The sequence below is a fragment of the Festucalex cinctus genome, chromosome 19 (genome assembly GCF_051991245.1).
Source record: "Festucalex cinctus isolate MCC-2025b chromosome 19, RoL_Fcin_1.0, whole genome shotgun sequence".
NCBI lineage: Eukaryota > Metazoa > Chordata > Actinopteri > Syngnathiformes > Syngnathidae > Festucalex > Festucalex cinctus.
Genome location: NC_135429.1, coordinates 3,946,763 through 3,966,795, shown reverse-complemented (window position 1 = coordinate 3,966,795; position 20,033 = coordinate 3,946,763). Strand labels below are relative to the sequence as shown.

Below are 20,033 nucleotides of genomic sequence, written 5' to 3'. Positions count from 1 at the left end.
GGCCAACCGTGATGCTTTCAAGGATCTCAAAATATTTGATGTACAGAATTTCAGGGAAAACTACAATGATAACGAAGGTATTGCATATATTTTATGGACATCACTATGTTACTTGAGTTAATATTCTACAACATTCATAAAAAGTAAAGCATACAAAAGATAACTTTGCATTCACACAGTCGCGAACGTGTGGAAAGGAAAGCTGTTTTGTTCTCCGAAGAGTACCTGAAGGCATCTTAAGGGGGCGGGAACGCCTTGGCGAGTGCCCACCATTGCTTCAGTTCGAAGCGGCGTGCGGAGCGGAGGTTTGCCGGTGAATCGTTTTTAAAACCCCGTAGCTTGAACCGCTTCGTGGGTTGTTCACCGTGGTTTCGCCTCCCTTCCTTGGGCTAGAGTCGGCGGCGTCATGTCGGCGGGCTGGTGGAGCAGCGATGCGGTGACCCATGGCCTCATGGCGTTGTTCGCTATGGGCTCGTGGGTTTCCGTCAATAGTTTGTGGGTCGAGCTCCCGGTCATCGTCAGCGTGCTGCCCGAAGGTCAGTGGCAATCTCTTGGCGTTCTCTCTTCGGCTAATGGCTATCTACAAGACTTTGCTGTCTTCTCACCGGTTGACTTGACATGGAATAATTCAGTGGACTTTAGAACAAGCTAGCAATTAGCCAGCTGGCGTTTGGTACTAACCTACCGGTAATCATTCGCTGTTGTTTTTAATTCATACCGAAATTCATCCCGCTAAAATGTACATAAAATATTTTTGAGACATTCTGAGACGGCCATTGGCTCCTCCAAGATTTCAAAATATTTGAAATAATACATTTTCGCTTGTCTTAGTTTTAATTTCAAACAAAAAAAAAAAGTTGTCGAGTGTTCCCAGCGTCTCTAATGAAGTTAACTGAAAATTTATAGTAAAATAGTTTCCTGAAGTTAACACGGATTTAAATTGACACTTTTATTGGCTGTCAGTTGCCGATATTCGATCAAAATACAGAATATCGACACAGATAATCTGATAATCGAGGACCGATAATCGTTCCCAACCAAACACAGATACCACAGATATTTTTTACACATATTTTTACACAAAAAAATACAATTTTAAAGAAACCCAATGTAGCATTGGCCCTTAAAATTGCATGAAATTAATGGCATTTGTTTAGCCAGGGTGTGGGCCTGACACAGTACCATACTAGCCCAGGGCCACCATATGCCACTGTTATTGTAGGACCCTGTTACTTGAGTACAATTTTACTTGAGTATGTGCAATTTTTACCATTGGTAGTAGTATGAGGATGTAAAAAAAGGCAGTCTTGTGTTGTGGTTGCAGGTTGGAATTTGCCGGCCTACCTCTCAGTCCTGATCGCGTTCGGCAATGTTGGTCCAGTGGCTGTGACGGTGACGCACCACTGCATGCCAGGCCGGCTCAACGAGCGCGTGGTCATCCACTGCATCCAGGCACTGGCGGTCGTGGCATCGGCGCTGCTGGCCATCTTCTGGTCGCGCACAGCGACAGTCGCTGGGCAGCTGCACTCGCTGCCCTTCCTGCTCCTCACCTTCGTGCTGTCGCTGGTGTGCTGCACGTCCAACGTCACCTTCCTGCCTTTCATGTTCCGCTACCCGCCGCAGTACATCCGCACCTTCTTCGTCGGGCAGGGCCTGAGCGCCTTGTTCCCGTGCGTGGTGGCGCTGGGGCAGGGCGTGGGCCAGCTAGAGTGCCCCGTTGTCAATGGCACGGTGGAGCCGCACTACCTTAAGGAGAACTTCCCGGCGCAGAACTTCTTTTGGTTCTTGTTTATCATGCTGTCGGTTTCCACACTCAGCTTCCTGGCTTTGACGCGCCGGCCAACAAAGTCGAAAGAAACCACACCGCCTCCCTCTAATGACCCACGGGGATCATACACAAGTATTGAAAGTATGGGAAAAAAATTGAAAATGGGGGGGGTGGCGGGGGTAAGATGTTTCTAAGACTGCGCAGTCATTTAGGCTCGCAAAATGAATACGCATGCTAATAATATTTTAAATATACAAGTTTATGTAGGTTACAAAATTGATAGTAATTGATTTATTTACATGAGACTATTTTTATTTATTTACATTTTTTTATTACTTTTTTTTTTTAACAAATTCTGGGAGAAACTGTTTATAAAAAGAAAGCAATTTCCATATTTCAAATATGTAGGAACTCTGGACGCAACGGTTAAGAGCGGCGACGAGACGCATCCGCTCAGCAACGGCAGCTCGCCGTCGTCCCAGGAGGAGGTGCGCCTAGAGGAGGCGCCGTCGCCGCCCGCTCAGACGTTTTGGACGCCGCACAACGTTTACCTCCTGGCGCTGCTCGCCGTCTCCAACGCACTCACCAACGGCGTCCTGCCGTCCGTGCAGAGCTTCACCTGTTTGCCGTACAGCACCATGGCCTTCCACCTCTCGGTGGTGCTCGGCAACATCGCTAACCCCCTGGCCTGCTTCCTCGCCATGTTTGTCATCCTGAGGTGAGGCGGGCACGTGGTGTTGATTTGTGAAATGGTTGCAAGTGACTTATTAGATGATGTAAAAAAAAAAAAAAAAAAAATATTTAGAATGTAATAATTAACCAATTATTTATATTTTATCGTCTTAAAAGAATACATTTTAATGAATTAACAATTTGTTTGAATAAATGTGAATAATAGACCTTGACTCTTAATAATTTGATAATAACGATTTGACGGGTCAGATTTAACAAACACCCACTTTCCGCATACTTTTTTATCCACCGCTCATCAAGACTCTGTGAATCCAGCATGTGTACTCAGCTAACGTTTTTGCAATCCCTTCCAGGTCTTCTACGCGTCTCGGTATCTTGTCCCTGGCAGGCGGGGTCTTCGCCGCCTACCTGATGGCTCTGGCTGTCCGCAGTCCATGTCCGCCTCTGCAGGGGAAGACTGCTGGTGTGGTCTTAGTGGTGAGTGAACCACTTTTCGTCTGAAATCCTCTGGGAGTTGGTAACCATATTTTTAATAACATCACAGACTTTTTAGTTACGAAGACTAGGATCCGGATCAGTGATTAGGGTTGTGCAGTTAATCGAAATTGAATTACAATTTCACTTATTACACTCCACAATTACAAAATCAGCATAGTCATTAAAAAATTTGTTGTTTATACATTTGCAACATTTTTGTTTTATTTTAAAATTGCAAATTTAATGCATTTTGTTTTCATCAAAAAGGAACTTGCATAATTATAGTTTCAAAAAATTGTCATAATTTTTTTTTTTTTACGTTTAAATATTTGTTTTGCATCAATGATCGTGATTTCAGTTATTACCTATATAATCATGATGAGTATTTTCTTCATAATCGAGCAGCCCTATCAGTGATGATACTGTACCCAGACTTGAAAAATGCTGATAAAACGCACTGAGATGTGGCGATACTTTAAGGTAGTTATGTCTCTTATTTCTTCATCTCTTATTTACAGTATGTCAGGGGTGTCCAAACGTTTTCATGAGAGGGCCACATACAGAAAACCAGAAGGATGTAAGGGCCACATAATGTTATGAAGAGAAATTGTTTTTTCCTAAAAATTTTGCAAATAATTTATTTGTGCCTTTGCATATTTAGAAAAATGCTACAGTATATAAACCAATTTATTTGTCATATGGCAGTAGGGTTATTATAGTTTTAGAATTTTTCATTTTAGTTAGTTTTTATTAGTTTTCAGGATGGTTCCGTTAGTTTTTATTTGTTTAGTCCTTTTAAAAAAAAAATGCTTAGTTGTAGTTTAGTTTTAGTTTCAGTATTAGTATGTTTTTTTTTTATTTTAATTTTTTTTAATGTTTATTACTTGTGCGCAATATTTAAAAAAGACCATGGGAGTAACGTCATCTGAAGGTGCTTTTTTATTGGCTGCTGCTAGATGATGTCACTTCTGTGTGACATACTTTCAAACGTCATTATTCTGGTTTATATAAAAATAAATCTACTAAAAGTCGCATTTAAAATCATCCCCAAAGGCTCATGCATTAAATTAATTACCAAAGACTAAAACGAAGGACATGTTTGCTGTAATTATAGTTAGTTTTAGTTAGTTTTGTAACATAAAATGTAGTTTCAGTTAGTTTTCGTTTTTTTTTTTTAAAGCATTTTTATTTTATTGAGATAAAAATATTGTTTTTTGAATTTTAGTTTTAGTTTTTTCATTAGTTTTAGTTAACTAAAATAACTTTTACTGGCACCTGTTTTTCGATACCCTCCCTTCTTACTTTGACCATCTCCAAACATTTTTGTTTTGTTTATTTTATTTGAACTGAGTCAAATGCCATTTTTAGCATACGTCGCGGGCCACTGAAAAATGGACGGCGGGCCGCAAATGGCCCCCGGGCCGTAGTTTGGACACCACTGGTTTAGACTGAGAACCCACATCACTGAAGCGCCATATATTTGCACACCATATTTAAGTCAAGTCAAGCGTGTGGTATAAAATGTCATTTCACACGTAACGTGGTCACGTTAACAGTCATGTTTTTTTGTGTTTTTTTAAACTGTTTTGAAGGGTAAAATACATTTTTACAAAGTAGTTAAACATTCAGATCCCCTCTGCAAATGAGTAAACCTGCACGTGCCTTCCTTGCAGGTGGCTTCCTGGATCATGTTCACGGGGCTCTTCTCCTACCTGAAGGTGGTGATCGGCACACTGCTGCACGAGGCGGGCCACGCCGGCCTGCTGTGGTGCGGCATCGCCATCCAAGCGGGCTCGCTGGTGGGCGCTCTCACCATGTTCCCGCTGGTCAACGTCTACAACGTCTTTGAGCGGGGACTGGACTGCGTCAACGGATGCGATTAAAGCCAGATAAGAGCTTTTTAAATTCATTTATATATTTCTTTTTTACACATATAGCATCCGATGGTTCTGAAGCATGAAGAGGCCCAATCTGGTTAATGACAATGGGAGCGTTGTTGTCGCGAGGGGCTGTCATGTGCTGTGAAAAGCACGAGAATTGAACCTGTGCGGTTGTTTACAGATGGACCATGTGACACTATATTTCCTCAGGGACACGACCCCACCCATTCCTCCTCATTGATTCACCCTTTTCAATCTGGTTCAGTGTTTCATAATCCTTACGAAGATATTCCTGCTAGCATCTTTTTTTTTTTTTTTTTTAAGACTGCTGCTGTTGTGCTGCTTTCATGTTTAGAAGGAATTGCATTTTTTTTTTAACATTGTTTTTAATCACCATTGATTGTACTGTAATTAATAGGGCTGTGCACAAGTCGCTGTTGATTCGAATGGGGATTTGCGCGAGTGTGGAAAAATGAACATTTGATCATGATATTTGCACAAAAGATGCAATAATCCTTTCGGAACTCGGTCACCAACATCAACAGGAATAGCGAATCGGGATTTGGGTGCGAGTCCGACCTCTTGTGATTGTGATTGATGATTGTGTTGTTGCCTTTTTCATCAATTGAACTCTTGTTTGCCTTTAAATGTACGTAACATGCGTAACATCACATGGCTGGCGCGTGTGCGTGTGTATTACTCTTTTGTTGTCACACACCAAAGTCATGACGATATGCAAAAAGTCTGCACATCTCTGTTCAAATGGCAGAATCCTGTGATAGAAAGTGAGAGAGACCAAGATAAATCGGGTACAACCTTCCCTCACCATTAATTAATGCGAACCTATGACCTTACAAGTTCATCTCAAAAGTTATCTATTCAAGACGAGAGGTAGACTCAGCACGCGTCTGCTGACATTTAAAGTGCCTCTGAGTAACCCTAAATAGTCTAGCTGTTTTAGTAGGCTTTTCCTGTCATTTTGTTTTGCTTTCTCGCAGAAGTCTGTTTTGGAGACACTGACTTCTCGTTCCGTTTGAAGCCAAAAAAACACACACACAAAAAACAGCCCCCAATGCATGATACTGCCACTAATGTGCTTCGCTTTAGGTAGGCTGTTTTATACAGGGTCAGGCAAAATCATCTGACACATTTGTAGGTTTAATAAAAGACAAAGTAAAAAAACAAACAAAAAAAAGTGTTTATTTTCGAAAATAATGCCATTTTGTTTCTGTATAGTGCCATTGTTTTTTTTTTTCAGTTGATGCCATGATTGGTGAACATCGTGCTGTCATTGTGGAAACGTTTATCAAAACAAACGAATCTGCAACTGCAACACAATGAGCGTTCCGTTTGCACTTCAAACTTGCTAGACATGATCCCGTACCAGCTCGTAACACCATCTTGTTATGGGTTGATTTTCTTTATTTGTCTTTTATTAAACATACAAATGTGTGCCCTGCAACTGGCTGGCAACCAGTTCAGGGTGTTCCCTGCCTACTGCCCATAGCCAGCTGAGAGAGGCTCCAGCACCCCCCGCGACCCTTGTGAGGAACAAGCGGTTCAGAAAATGGATGGATGGATGGATGGATAAACCTACAAATGTGTCAGATCAGTTTGCCTGACGCTGTATTTACTTTTTGTATTTTTTTGTTTTGTTCTTTGATTTTTTTTTATGGAAAAATGTCAATTATTAAAATAGATTACCAGTATTGTTTAGTATGTATGACTACTGATGTACTGGGAAAAAAAAAAAAAATGTTAAATGGCAATTCTTCAACAGCATCTTATTTGAGACAATTTATCAATTACATATATATTACAGCCAGTATATTTTGTACACTTACACAATGAAATCGATCCATTTTGCTTTGAAGAAGATAACGCTTCTCATTTTTAATTGACATTCAGCGACCTACTGCCTTGGGTGATCTCGCCATCTTGTGCAATTCGAGCAAATGTTTGGCCAGTGAGCAACGAGTCCAGTCGAAAACAAGGCTTGCAGGCAAAGTGGTGGCAAACGGCAACATGTGATGTCCCCCCCCCCCCCGAAGGTGTCACACGGATGCGCTTTGTAAAACATTGTGATCAGCAAAAGCCAGCACGTGTCACGGCTGGATGAGCGTGAACACATACAAGCACGCCCACTCTCAGCGAGAAGGGTCTTAATCCCGGACTTTGGGCTTCAGTCACTCGCTCCAAACACTCCATCCGGAGAACTTGTGAGTATACCTTTTGGCTTCGAAAATGTATATACGATGCATGTTTACAGTATATCGTCAAATGTTTTTTATAAGCTCTAACATCAGGTTAAGTGATTCTGCAGTTCTTATTGCCACTTTTTGATTGAGGAAAAACAAGAAGTTTGTCTTTTGATTGTATGAAAGGCTGCCGCGGATGCCTCACCAATTAACCCTGACTGACTAGATTAAAATGCTCTTGTAGTTATATAAGTTTTTTTTTTTTTTTTTTTTAATGGATTCAAGTGCAATTTTTATTTCTTAGCATGAGCGTCTGGGGCTTGGGGATGAAGACCACAGGGAGGCAGGAATGTCTCAAGTCCACCCTGGCCAAGTCTGATCCTCTCAGTCTTGTAAAGCCTTCATAATAATAAACAATGCATTCAGTCCCATGTTTCCCAGCTTATGCAATAGCAAGTCATGTTGACGTTAACTTACACTTGACAGTGCTTAGACACGTGCACAATGGGTTTATTATGTTATAACAATTTCCAAATAAGTGTTCTTTGCTCCATCGCATGACCAGATGAAGTAAAAAATTAACCTATGACAATTGTCGCAAAGCTGGCATCAAAACATTAATTCACAACTTTAAAAAAAAAAAAAAAAAAAAAATGTGCTACTTGTGTCTTAAGATTGGTCCTGGAGGGCCCCTATCCTGCATGTTTTCAACAATCCTGATTATTTGAATCAGGTGTGTTGGAGGATGGAAACATCTAAAACCTGCAGGATAGGGGCCCTCCAGGACCTGAGTTGGTGACTTTAAAACCGGTAGCATTTGGCGGGTAGCACAGTGCAAGAGTGGTTACCACTGATGACTCAAAGCAGTGTTGTTCTGAGTTGGAATCTCAGCCTATCGAGCCTCGGCCCGTGGATACTAAGATTCCATGTTTAAAGAATCACATCGAAGGCTTAGTTAGGATGCTTCAAAAATTGAAAACATTTGGCAGATTGTAGCACATCTGAGTTTTCTCGACTACAGGTCTAGAACCACGTCTTGAACCATGCCAGGGTCCCATGTTTGCAAGTTCTCTCCATATGTGAAATGGTTTGTAAGACAATTAAAGAATTCTTCTAAAATGATGCAAGAGAAGTTTTTTTTTTTTTTTTTTTTTTAAATCAGATTAATGAATCTAGGATAGGCATGGGCAATTCCGGTCCTCAAGGGCCAGAGTCCCTCCTCCAACAGGATCATTATCAGGCTGATCATGTGAATCAGGTGTGTTGGAGAATGGAAACACAGAACTCGTGCCTTCGAGGACCTGGATTGCCCAACCCTGATCTAGGACCATGCCTATGTACCAGGCCTAGCGTCTTATCCTTGCTGGTTTCCATCCAAACTCTGTTCTGAGCATTACTAACTCCAAACCTTCTCTCGTCTAGAAAAGAACCTCCGCCATGTCTGCGCTCACCCACCTGCTGGCGTGCCTCTTCGGCATGGGCTCCTGGGTGTCCATCAATGGTCTGTGGGTAGAGCTTCCACTGATAGTCCCCCAGATTCCCGAGGGCTGGTACCTCCCATCATACCTCTCAGTTCTCATCCAGATGGCCAACGTCGGCCCGCTCTTCATCACCCTGATGCACCGTTTCCGACCGGGAGCCCTCAGCGAGACGGCGGTCGTTTACGTCATCATCGCGCTGGGCACGCTTGCCAGTTTCCTGTTGGGCTTCTTCTGGAAGGAGACGGTTGTTGTAGCGGGGGCGCTCCGCAGCGTGCCATTGCTCGTCCTCACCTTCTTCCTCGCCGTTGTGGACTGCACCTCCTCTGTTACCTTCCTTCCCTTCATGATGCGCCTCAAGCCCCAGTACCTCACCACCTACTATATCGGCGAGGGCGTGAGCGGCCTGCTGCCGGCCGTTGTGGCGCTGGTTCAGGGTGTCGGTGTGGTTCACTGCGTCAACAGTACCCAAAACCAAAACGCCACGGATGGTCTTCCGACGTTTTGGGCTCAGCATCAGCCGGCCAATTTCTCAGCTGAGGTGTTCTTCTTCTTCCTGAGTGCCATGATGCTGGTGTGCTTGGTGGCGTTCGTTCTGCTCAACCATCACCCCGCCGTTGCCAGGGAGAAGACCAAATGCCAATACAGCGATGGAGTCAAGGATAAGAACTGGGTGGAGAAGAAGCCCATGATGGAGCCGTACAGACCCTCAAGACCCAAAAGCAGTTTTGGCGTTGGGACTTACAGCTGGATGCAGGTGTTCTACATCTTCGTGATCCTGGCGTGGACCAATGCGCTGACCAACGTGGTGCTTCCGTCGGTGCAGTCGTACTCGTGCATGCCATACGGAAACAACGTATATCACCTGTCTGCCACCATGGCGGCGGTTTCCAACCCTTTGGCCTGCTTCATCGCCATGTTTTTCCCAATAAGGTAAGTACAAGCACAGTAGCACCGCTATCAATATCAAACCTGCTCCTCCCTTACGCCCAATTCACACTGACGCGGGCGCTGAGCAGTTTCTGTGCAGCATCCGCACGGACTGCAATCGTAGACAACTGTCATTTGTTTTAAAATGTGAAAATAATACTAACTTTAAAGAAGCCAAATATCTTATTTATGACCAGATCCTTGTGGCTGATGGGGGCGCTGACGGTGGTGGGAAGCGGCATGGGGGCTTTTATAATGAGCATGGCCGCTCTGAGTCCGTGTCCGCTGTTGGTGAACGACGTCTGGGGAGGCGTTATCATGGTGAGTTCAGGAAATCTTTTCGGAGTGTACGTTTAATATAAATATATAATGCGTTGTATATAAGTATGCAAGTAATATGAAGTACACGTTTACTCACACTTGGCAGGTGCTGGCGTGGATTGTCTTTGTCCTCACTCTGTCTTACGTCAAGGTGATCATCGGCGTGGTCCTGCGCGACGAGGGCCATAGCGCCCTGGTGTGGTGTGGAGCGGTGGTGCAGCTGGGTTCCCTGTTGGGTGCTGTCACCATGTTGCCCATGGTCAGCGTGTACAGCCTTTTTGCATCGGGCGACCCTTGCAACACCTGGTGTCCATGAAGGAACCAAGGTGTTTTTTTTTGTTTTTTTTTGTTTTTTATAAACTGTTTACATGCTAACAGGACATTGAGCCTTCTTGGAAAGAAAACGTGATGTCGAATTATTTCCTTTTTTTTTTTTTGTCAGATGTAAACCGCGATGTTCTGCAGCTGCTCTCTTTGTAATACTGTTTGCAACTCTGTGAAAATAGTTTAAATACATTTCAGAAAAATTTTATGTGAATGGTGCAACGTTCCATTTTTTTTTTTTTATACAAAATATACATAATTCAGTTTGATGTACTGTAGGTTCTTATGGGAGGACATGCAAATATATTTCTAATTTCTGAACCGCTTTAATATCAATTGCTATTTCATGATGATAGAGCGGAGCTGATAAGCTTGAGGTCATTCAACTACACACACAATATAATTTTGAAACATAGGTGCATAGGTGCAATTCAGGGTGTCCCCCGCCTACTGCCCAGAGCCAGCTGAGATAGGCGCCAGCACCCCCCGCGACCCTTGGGAGGAATAAGCGGTCAAGAAAATGGATAGATGGATGGAGGTGCAAAAATGTATTCTGCAATAAAATACTGTTGAAAAGAGAATCAAAATTCTGTAGTGAAGCAATTCAGGGTACACGGGTAAAATGTTCAATATGATAACCTTATATTACATGATTAAATGTCTTTTACGCAATGCAACAACTATTGTTTGTGTCGTGATCCACTTTGTCTCACGCTTTTTTTCCCCCCTCTATTTTTAACCGCGATAAGCCAAAGCAGTAATACTAACCGGCCACCAGGTGGCGCTGTGGGAAGCGCCGTTCAATAAGCAGAACAAAGAAAAAGGTTGGCGTGGTCAGGCCTGTAAGGCCTGCAGGTCATTTGGAGACAGGTGTGCACGACGGGAAATTGCGGCAAGCTGGTGACAACACGTGCGGCAGTTCCCAGCGAAGTAAGCACAGAAGCAAATGTTTGGTGTTTGTTGTCGGTTCTCATAATAGCATTTTTGTTCCTTGCAGGGTTCTCAGTGAAACTCAACCGTGACATTTACCGTCATTTGTCAAATGCAGGTAGGTTAGCGTCATGAATTGTCAAGCTAGGCTAAGGTTAGCTTCACGCTAACAGCGTGTGAGGTTTGAGCACATGGCGTCTCAATTAACCTACTTCTCTTTACTTGTTTTATCACGTTTGGTTCCTTTTTCCGCGATTTCAAATGTTTTTGCTTTGTTTCATTTATTTTAATGCTGGCCAGCTCTTGAGTTAATTGTTGTAATTGACACACCTGATTGCTTTGCACTTGGGAACTGATTTTTTTTTTTTTTTGTAACTGTTTGTTTCTGTTGACTATCATGTGAATTTATTTCCGGTGTTATGTAAGCCCCCCCCCCCCCCCCTATTTTATTTTGATGTCAGTATTTGATTGATTGATGTATTGAATTTGTACTTAAAAAAAAAATAATAAAAACCACTCTTGTGCAATTACCCCCCCCCCCCCCCCCCCCAAAAAAAAAAAAAAAAAACTTCTGAATGTGACATTGTCTAATGCAGTGGGTCTCATCTATATCTATATCTGTAGACTCATGCTGTTTGTTTGTTTTTGTTTGGAAATACAGGAAAATGTCTGTTGTGAAGGTTTGTGAAGGAAGCTATTGAATGGAAAGGGTGTGCACAGGTAACAAAACATAGCAAGTAATATGCAAAGAGCTCAACTAACTTTCTTGTTTTGTGATTACAGGGCTCAGGTTTTGCTGGATGGGATGAGGAAAAGGAGAAGCACAACAATTGAATCAGTTTGCACACATGAGTATCTGTCCTTTTTCTTCGGGGGGGGGAATGGTGAAGAGGAAGCAGCACAGTAGTGAGCTTTGTGGTTTGCCTTGGTTGCCCTGTGGCTCGGGTGGATTCTTGTTTGGGTTTAGAAAGGTTTGGTGGTAATGAGGGCAGGCGTGGACATTGTTTGTGGAACTGATGGTTGGACACGTGTCTGTGTGGTTGAGTTGTCTTTGGGAAGGAATGTTGGAGATGGTCAGCTCGTTTGCCTTGTCTGGATCCAGGCAGCTTGTTGTTGTTGTTGTTGTCGTTGTTGTTTTTTGAGGTTGTTGTTGTTGTTTTTTGAGGCTGGTGTGTACAGTGTAGGCAGATTTTCAAGAAGGCATCAATCATTAACACATTTGTCAGTTTCAGGACTTTGAAGGCACCGGATCCGACAAGCAGGACAAAGAGGAACTGGACCAGGGTAAGGAGTACATACAGTGTTGCTTTTCTTTTTGCAGTTTTGCATGGTGGACGATGACTCAGAAAAGTCAGCTAACATAATAAATAAGGGCAATATCATGATATTAAAACTGCCACAATATCGTCATGTTCACAATATTTAAAGGGAACACTTCTTTTTTTTTTTTTTTTTTTTTTTTTTTTTTTTAATTCTTTATTTGTAACTTTTCAGACTTTAACAGATGGGTACAATTCACACATGCAAGAATATGCATATCATCATTAATCTCTCTAGAAAAACAAACAAATCCCATCTAAAAATAAAACAACTGCCAAAAAAAAAAAAAAAAAATGCTAAACAATATAACCAATATAGCATCAAGAACATCAGGGAGTGACCATAAATATTTTCCAGATTATCCTAGTTTAGAATTAAAGTGGGATTTTTTATTTTAATGTACCGTAACCATTTTTCCCAACATTTCTCAAACCAACCATGGTTCTGATTCACAATTGATGTTAATCTTTCCATTTTGTAAATGTTTACTATATCCCACCATGTTGACATATCAGGGATATCCGGTGATAACCATTTTTTTGTTATCGTTTTTTTGCCTGCAATCAGTAAAGTACCTAGTAAATATTTCTTTTATACTCCAATCCTGAAATAGACATCCAAAATACACAGTCTTCATTCCAAATGGAAAGACACAATCAAAAATGTCTTGTAGTGCACCATGAATTTCCTTCCAGTAGTGTCTGAGTGGACAGTTCCATAGTATATGAAAATGATTTGCTCGTTGAGCTCCACACTTTCTCCAACACTAGAAGGAACACATCTTTTTTTTTTTTTTTTAAAGTCAGGTTGATTTACATTTCTGCAGTTCTAGTACCCTCTGGTGTCTAGGTTATTAGTGCAATTTAATTTTCATTAGGGATGTTTAAAATGCCTTCTATGTTTAAAATCTGTGCTAATTATTAGATGAAGGGGAACGTAATATGCTTGTGAAGTGAGTCATGTGGAGGAACTCAATGTGCGTGCATTAACAAATAAGTGCCTCAATATTAGCGATTGTAGGTTGTTTATATGCATTGCTGTTATGTACAAAAGCACAATATTGTGCTTTGTTTTTGGTATGAGCTTTTTTTTTTTTTTTCACAATATTGTGACGTTTTTTAAATACCACCAACCCCCCCCACAATATCGTGATAATTATCGTATCGTGATGTTTGGATATTGTTGCATCCTTAGTAACAAATGCTAATAAAATAAGTAGGTTTTAGGATTATGGACACCTGTCATGCTGAATTTCTTTTTTAATTTTTTTGTTTTGTTTCCCCTCTTTCTCCCTGCAAGTCAGAGTCAAACTCATCACCTTAACGTCCGGCTGACTTGTGTGTAGGCTCCAGTCACCACCTACGAGTACTCAAGTTTGTTTTGTACCGTGGACGATAAGCCGGATGGGGATGGACTGGATGAAGGTAACCAGCAGGAAAGTAGACACTTGTTGTTGTTGTTGCAGTGTGGCGAAGGAGCCGGTTGGGATAGGAAGCATCTCAAAGATTCATACCAATTGTAAGTACGAATGCGTATGTTTGGAAAAAAAATTTTTTTTTAAATGGAGTCATATAAGTAATGGAACTTGTGCTTGTTCGCAGGGTGAAAGAGGAGCCAGATGGGCTGAAAGGGTGGACAAGGGTAACCACTAACCAGGCAAGTAGACACATCAATGAAACACAATACTGTACAACTTTTTTTTTCTTCTTTTTTTCCCCCAGTATGGAGGAGGAGCTGGTTGGGACAGGAGACACCTCTTCAGATCAGAACCGGGTCAGAAGTACAAATGTCAAGCAAAACAAATAGTGACAGTCACAAAAGTAATGGTGTGCATTCATGTGCTTGTTTAGCAGTGTGAAAGATGAGCAGGATGAAAGGAAAGGCTGGACAAAGGTAACAAAACACATGGCAAATAAACAAGTGGCACACAAGTAATTTTTATTGTTGCAGGACACAGATTGATGGGATGAAGGAAGAGGGACAATTCCGCTCATCAAATGACGACTTCATGATGAACAGCTTCTTGGCTCGACAGGCACGTGTGAAACGAGCGCGCATCAGAATGTTTGACAACGCATGTTAAGACCAATCTTTCTTGTCCGTAGCGTTTCAAACAAATGTGCAGAAGCGACGGCACTCGGAGAGCAAAGCGTCAACTATACAATGGGGGAAGTATTATTTGTTCCATTTGGTCAGTTTGCGTCCACTCTGTCACTAACTCACTGGGTGTGCACTGAACAACACTGACTGCATGATGGGGATTTTTGTACCGAGCTGTGGATCAATAAAACAATGCTTTGTTTGTGAGCAGAATGTACTCAGAAATTTTGTTTTGACTGGATGAGGGTAAGCGACACAGACATGCTTTTAAAATAAAGATTGTGATATACAACTATTCATTCAGTCGCTGCAGGATGGAGAAGGAGCTGGATGGGTCAGGACGCACCTTGAGAATCAGAACAGGGTCGTAAGTACAAATGTACGTTTAAGGATAAAAAAAAAAACCAATCGCAAAAGTAATAGTGTGCATTGATGTGCTTGTTTAGCAGGGTGGAAGAGGAGCGAGATGAAAGACTGGACGAAGGTAACAAAACACAAAGCAAACGAGTGGCACTCAATTATGCTGATAGTTTTTATTGTCACAGGTTTGTTTTTGTTTATTGAACATGTAAACAAGTAGCAGATAAAAACAAAAGAAGAAACTTATAACAATCTTTAGTGATAGTATACATGTTCAAACTGAATAGGAAGAAGTTGAAAACTTAGCTAGTCCTACCCCTTATTCTTTCTTATCTTTATCTTTTGACTTGTTTCATAATATAGTAAATGAATACATTTCAATAAAAGAAAATGTGTAATCCTGCTTGTGTACACATCTGCACTTTAACAAATGCGTACATTTCCCACAAGCGTATGTACATGAAATTCATAGGCATACACAATAATACGTCCTCATACATACACAATTTTCACTACATTCATAGTGGTACATCGGAAAAATAAATAAATTTCTGCAATTTTACTAGCTCATATCTAAGTAATGCTCTTGCTCTTTGTGTTTAAGTTTTTTTATTTATTTTTTTATTTTTTTTTAAACTCGTCAATTGACTTGCATCAGGTCAGTACCAAAATTATTCCACAAATTAACATCTCTTAGTTGCTTTAATTAACAGTGAATATGTTGGTTTGCTATATTTTGATGAACAATTCTTGTGGCTCGTTTTTGCAATTTGAAAACAGAGTTGGTATTTTTTTTAATATGCGTTTACACACAATATGTCAAATATAATAATGAACTGTATGATTTCTTATTCAGGACATTCTTAGTTTTATAGAGTATCCCTATAATTTTTGTCATTTTCGATGTTTTCAAGAATGATTCAGAAATTTTTCAAATTTTCTTTCTATTTCAATTGAATTCACCATAATTTTGACTTGTGATTTGTCTAGTGCTAAAAACTATGATCTGGGTTTTGTTTAAATGTAATTTGTTAATGTCAAACCAATTTTTTTAAATATATTTAATTCATACTCCACAGTAGTCAGAAGCTGCTTCGGGTTTTGTCCTAAACAGAGTTGTGTAATCAGCAAATAAGACACTTTTGAATGTTTTTGAGACAACACATTTATGTACAGTATAAACAGTTGAGGGCCTAGCACACATCCCTGAGGAACTCCATGAGTAACCGTCAAATGTTTTGATTGTATATTGTTAAACTGCAATTTCATAAGAATAATTTGAGAATAGGGTGTAGGACTTGATAAGTTCTTGTACTTCTCCATTTGAGCGTTGATGAATTTTTTTTCCCAACTTTTATTTTCACTTCAACTTATATTTTATAGTTTGTAATGTTTTTAATATGTTGAATAAACCAATTGGCTTCAGACCAAGCAATCACTTTCACCCTCTTCTTCAGAACTTCTTAGATGTGTAATTTGGATGATTTATTTTAATTTGTTTCTTCCTCCCCTCAGGCTGGATGACGAGACGAAAGGATTCGGCAAGAGTTGTCAACAAAGTCCACACTCCATCCAAAGAAGTGACACTTGGCAGTTTTCTTTTTTTTTTCCTTCCTCTACGTGAATTTCTGATGCTTTTGTTTTGTGGATTCCGCACCGAGCGACTGTGACAAGATTCTGAGGTGAACGGCGTCTGCGGAGGATTCTGCCTTGATCGGCAGGTCTTGAGCAAAGGAGCGCTTCTCCCAGGAGTCCACCTGCAGCGCTTGGGCTCGTTCAACGGAGTCGCAGGTTGTTTTGAGTCAACATTGTGTGAAATGTTTGCCCACTCGTCATCCGTTGCAGCAGGAGTCATCTTGGAAGCCGATTGGCTCTCGTCTCCAGGTTGCTCAAATGGGGTTTTGACTTTTTCCTTGGATGGTTCAGGTCAGGCAGGGGATGTCGCCAGCCTTGCGTTGACTGTTGAGACTCGTTTATAAATAAAAGGTTGCACAAACTTTATTGCAGGTTGGAGAAGGAGCCTCAAGGCCATCACGTCCAAGTGCAGCAGAGTCAAATTTGTTATTTTTTTGCTCAATTATTTGCTGTGATGCTTTTCTCAGAGTAAATGTTTATTCAGACATGTTGTTTTGCCGTACCTTGTTTTCTTGGCATGTGACTGTTGGCCATGATGGAGCATTTGGGGTTTTGTTTTCCCTTCCCATGTTGATTCCTTGCAGGCTGTGTTCGAGGGTGGCAGTGTAGTCGGATGCAAGGACCACCAGAGGAGATGACACAAACGTATACAACTGATTGTACATGTTTTTGCAGAGTTGATGAGCGGAATGCCACAAAAGGCTGGATGAGGGTAACCAGGACAGAAGACGCATCCATGAAATAAGCGAGTTAGTACACACTCTAATTTCTTGTTGCAATGTGGAGAAGGAGCCAGTTGGCATAACGGGCAAGGTCGCAAAATACATAAACGAGGGGCACAAAAGTAACATTTCGATTGTCACAGGACAGCTTAATATGATGAGGGACGATTCCACGCATCAAGACGACTCAAAGATGAAAAGCTTCTTGGATCTACAGGCAAGCATGAAATTAGTGCACGTCGCTGCAAATATGCAGATGCGACGACACTCGGAGCAAAGCGTCAACTATACAAGGGGGAAGTATTATTTGTTCCATTTGGTCAGTTTGTGTCCACTCTGTCACTAACTCACTGGGTGTGCACTGAACAACACTAACTGCATGATGGGGATTTTGTAATGAGCTGTGCTTAAATGAAACGTAAACAATATGTGTTGTGAAATATATTGACTGGATGAGGGTAAGCGCGAAGTCGACACTTTTGGAATAACTAGCGAGTAATATATACAACTATGCGCTCATGTTGTTGTTGTTGTTGTTGTTGTTACAGTTACAGGGTGGTCAGGACCTGGTTTGGGACCAGAGGCACCTCGGAGAATCCGAACAGGGTCAGAAGTACAAAATGTGTTTGGGGAAAAACAAAACTCATGTGACAGTCACAAATGTAATAGTGTGCATTCATGTGCTTGTTTAGCAGGTTGGAAGAGGAGCCGGATGGAAGGAAAGACTGGACAAAGGTAACGAAACACATGGCAAATAAACAAGTGGCATACAAGGACACGTTTGTTTTTAATTGTTGCAGGATCCAGATTGATGGGCTGAGGAAGAGGGACGATAGCATGCATCAAATGAAGACTCCAACATGAACGTCGACAGGCACGTATGAAATGAGTGCATGTTAGAAAAGTTGCCAGCACGTTAAAACCCGTCTTATTCCCAAACCAAGAAATGTGCAGATGTGACGGCACTCCGAGAGCAAAGCGTCAACTATACAAGGTGGAAGTATATTTGTTCCACTTGTTGTTTTTCCCCCTCCACACTGTCACTAACTCGCGGGCAAGGTCTGAGGTGGACCACTTGCCTGGTGGTGGTGCAGTGGAGGTTTCTGCGTTGATTGGCAGGGCCAGGTCTTGAGGATGAACCACTTCCTTGAACAAGTCCACCTGCGGCACTTCAATTCATCAAATGTAGTCTCGTGTTGTTTGGCTCAAAATTGTTTGTCACCACGTTGTCAAATGTTGCAGCCTGGATGGACCCTGCGTTCAAAATAGGCCCAAGAACCTTCTAAAGGCTTTACATTTTTTTTTTTTTTTTTTAAACACGCCCAACTCATCAACTCAAGTTTGGATGTGGCGCATGGGTGGTAGGTGTGCGCAAGCAGCGAGTGTTGCTTTGTTCATTCAAGGTTGCAAAGAAATTTGCCAGACGCTCACAAATTGTCACATTTTCAACATGATCCAAATTTCTTGACTACCACAATTCTTAAAAGTGATATGCCAGTGTTTGGCAAAAGTCTTTGCAACATTAAACAACAAACCAAAAACTTGAGCAGTCCATGAACCCATTTTTTATTTATTTATTTATTTATTTTTTTAATGGAATGTTTCTAGTGTAGATCACAGCATCTCTCATTGGCTGGGTGGGGCAGTCAATTTATCAAACCAAATACAATATTGTCCAACGTGCACATTTCCGGTGTGTGAAAAAGCCACAGTAGTAAAGTTGGCATTTTTCCCCAAAATATTTTCCAAAAGGTTTGACTCTCACTCCTTGACTCAAACATGATCAATCCGCAAGGCCCACAGACACGGAAGCGGATTGTTCGATCCATCGCTGGTCCCACTGAAGTTTTTTCTTTTCTTTTCTCCTCTTCTTCAGGTGGCGTTTTAGGTCGGGGGATGCCACCCGCGAACCTTTGGCCCGCTGTCGTCTCAAGAAGTCCTTTGAGATGGCGTTTGTGAAGATCGGGCTTGACAAATGCATTTGACTTCATCTTTTAGGAAGGAGCCGGAGTCCGTCAAGTTGAACCGCAGCAGCAGCGGCCAAAGTCAAGAGTAACCATCGCGCAAGTCGTCATTTGCATTCGTGTGCTTGTTTTTCAGGGGAGAAGACGAGTCTCACAAGCTGTTGAAGTTGTTTGGGGGCCGAGCAGCTTTTTGGTTGGACTTGACGTGCAGTGCAGGCTTTGCATGAGGTTTCCATCATGATTGAGCAAGAAGAATCAAACCTTTTTTCTTTTTCTTCCTGTTTCAGGCTGAAGAACAAGAAATGTACACAAAGATGAACGGCTTCATTCCTCTTGAGTTATGTACAATTTTATTGTGTACCAACATGGATGACAACACGTTCACATAAGTCTGTTTTCTTTTTCTGGCTCAAACAAAGGTGCAAGTGTGGAAGAGCAGAACCAGCAACCTTCCAGGTTGGGCGAGTATGTCTTTTGTTTGTCTCGCGATGTTTGTCTCCACTGTCACCAACTCACTGGGTGTGCACCAACTCACACTGACTGCATGTTTGTCCTTTTTGCCTGTAAATGTGCGTCCAATCACGACGACGACGACGATGATGATGCCTGTTTGTACATCTATCAAATGTTTCAACAGGTTTTTTTGTTTTTTCCCGGGTGAAGCTGAAGCTTGCTTTACTTCTGTATGTTCCAAATGTGCTTTTCTGCTTGAATTAAAAAATGTAACATGATTGCAAGTTGTCTGTTTGTGATACTGGGGAGGGAGTACATTCATGATTACACATCTGTACAGTTGTTGCACTATATTTTGCCAAGCATGCTGTGTAATAAAGCATTAAAAACATGTTGCATGAAGCATCAACATATTGTCTGCTGTAATTGAAAGTACAGATCCTGACACTGCTGTTGTGAATAAAGTGAGGGTTTTTGTTG

The 20,033-nt window shown here is 41.5% G+C and overlaps 2 protein-coding genes across 20 annotated transcripts; both read left to right on the top strand.

Moving 5' to 3' along the window:
- The first annotated feature begins 237 nt into the window (after positions 1-237).
- slc52a2 (solute carrier family 52 member 2) lies at positions 238-5,484 on the top strand. Its single transcript, XM_077506806.1, has 5 exons — positions 238-536; positions 1,325-1,909; positions 2,177-2,486; positions 2,815-2,938; positions 4,612-5,484. The coding sequence occupies exons 1-5, from the start codon at positions 407-409 to the stop codon at positions 4,819-4,821; spliced, it is 1,359 nt and encodes a 452-aa protein (XP_077362932.1). The 5' UTR covers positions 238-406; the 3' UTR covers positions 4,822-5,484.
- A 1,409-nt stretch (positions 5,485-6,893) lies between these two features.
- On the top strand, positions 6,894-20,033 carry slc52a3-2a (solute carrier family 52 member 3-2a). 19 transcript variants are annotated; one of them, XM_077506808.1, is made up of 18 exons: positions 6,894-7,037; positions 8,439-9,427; positions 9,622-9,745; positions 9,852-10,999; positions 11,067-11,117; positions 11,661-11,719; positions 11,783-12,283; positions 13,619-13,837; positions 13,921-14,092; positions 14,170-14,212; positions 14,270-14,354; positions 14,425-14,786; positions 14,866-14,903; positions 16,295-17,163; positions 17,280-17,742; positions 17,832-17,871; positions 17,937-19,556; positions 19,738-20,033. In XM_077506808.1, the coding sequence occupies exons 2-4, from the start codon at positions 8,454-8,456 to the stop codon at positions 10,059-10,061; spliced, it is 1,308 nt and encodes a 435-aa protein (XP_077362934.1). In that variant the 5' UTR covers positions 6,894-7,037; positions 8,439-8,453; the 3' UTR covers positions 10,062-10,999; positions 11,067-11,117; positions 11,661-11,719; positions 11,783-12,283; positions 13,619-13,837; positions 13,921-14,092; positions 14,170-14,212; positions 14,270-14,354; positions 14,425-14,786; positions 14,866-14,903; positions 16,295-17,163; positions 17,280-17,742; positions 17,832-17,871; positions 17,937-19,556; positions 19,738-20,033. The 19 variants fall into 19 exon arrangements, with proteins under 19 accessions (XP_077362934.1, XP_077362950.1, XP_077362948.1 ...); XM_077506824.1 differs by lacking the exons at positions 14,866-14,903; positions 16,295-17,163; positions 17,280-17,742; ... (1 more) ...; positions 17,937-19,556; positions 19,738-20,033 and having other exon boundaries at positions 13,619-13,660; positions 13,785-13,837; positions 13,921-13,960; positions 14,041-14,092; positions 14,425-14,626; XM_077506822.1 differs by lacking the exons at positions 14,866-14,903; positions 16,295-17,163; positions 17,280-17,742; ... (1 more) ...; positions 17,937-19,556; positions 19,738-20,033 and having other exon boundaries at positions 13,619-13,684; positions 13,785-13,837; positions 13,921-13,960; positions 14,041-14,092; positions 14,425-14,626.

What these genes read in the sequence shown, in the direction of transcription:
- slc52a2 (XM_077506806.1), top strand. Translation starts at nt 407, where the DNA reads ATGTCGGCGGGCTGGTGGAGCAGCGATGCGGTGACCCATGGCCTCATG. An exon ending in GCCATGTTTGTCATCCTGAG is followed by an intron (nt 2,487 to 2,814) that starts GTGAGGCGGGCA and finishes AATCCCTTCCAG; the next exon opens with GTCTTCTACGCGTCTCGGTA. An exon ending in CTGCTGGTGTGGTCTTAGTG is followed by an intron (nt 2,939 to 4,611) that starts GTGAGTGAACCA and finishes CCTTCCTTGCAG; the next exon opens with GTGGCTTCCTGGATCATGTT.
- slc52a3-2a (XM_077506808.1), top strand. Translation starts at nt 8,454, where the DNA reads ATGTCTGCGCTCACCCACCTGCTGGCGTGCCTCTTCGGCATGGGCTCC. An exon ending in GCCATGTTTTTCCCAATAAG is followed by an intron (nt 9,428 to 9,621) that starts GTAAGTACAAGC and finishes ATTTATGACCAG; the next exon opens with ATCCTTGTGGCTGATGGGGG. An exon ending in TCTGGGGAGGCGTTATCATG is followed by an intron (nt 9,746 to 9,851) that starts GTGAGTTCAGGA and finishes CACACTTGGCAG; the next exon opens with GTGCTGGCGTGGATTGTCTT.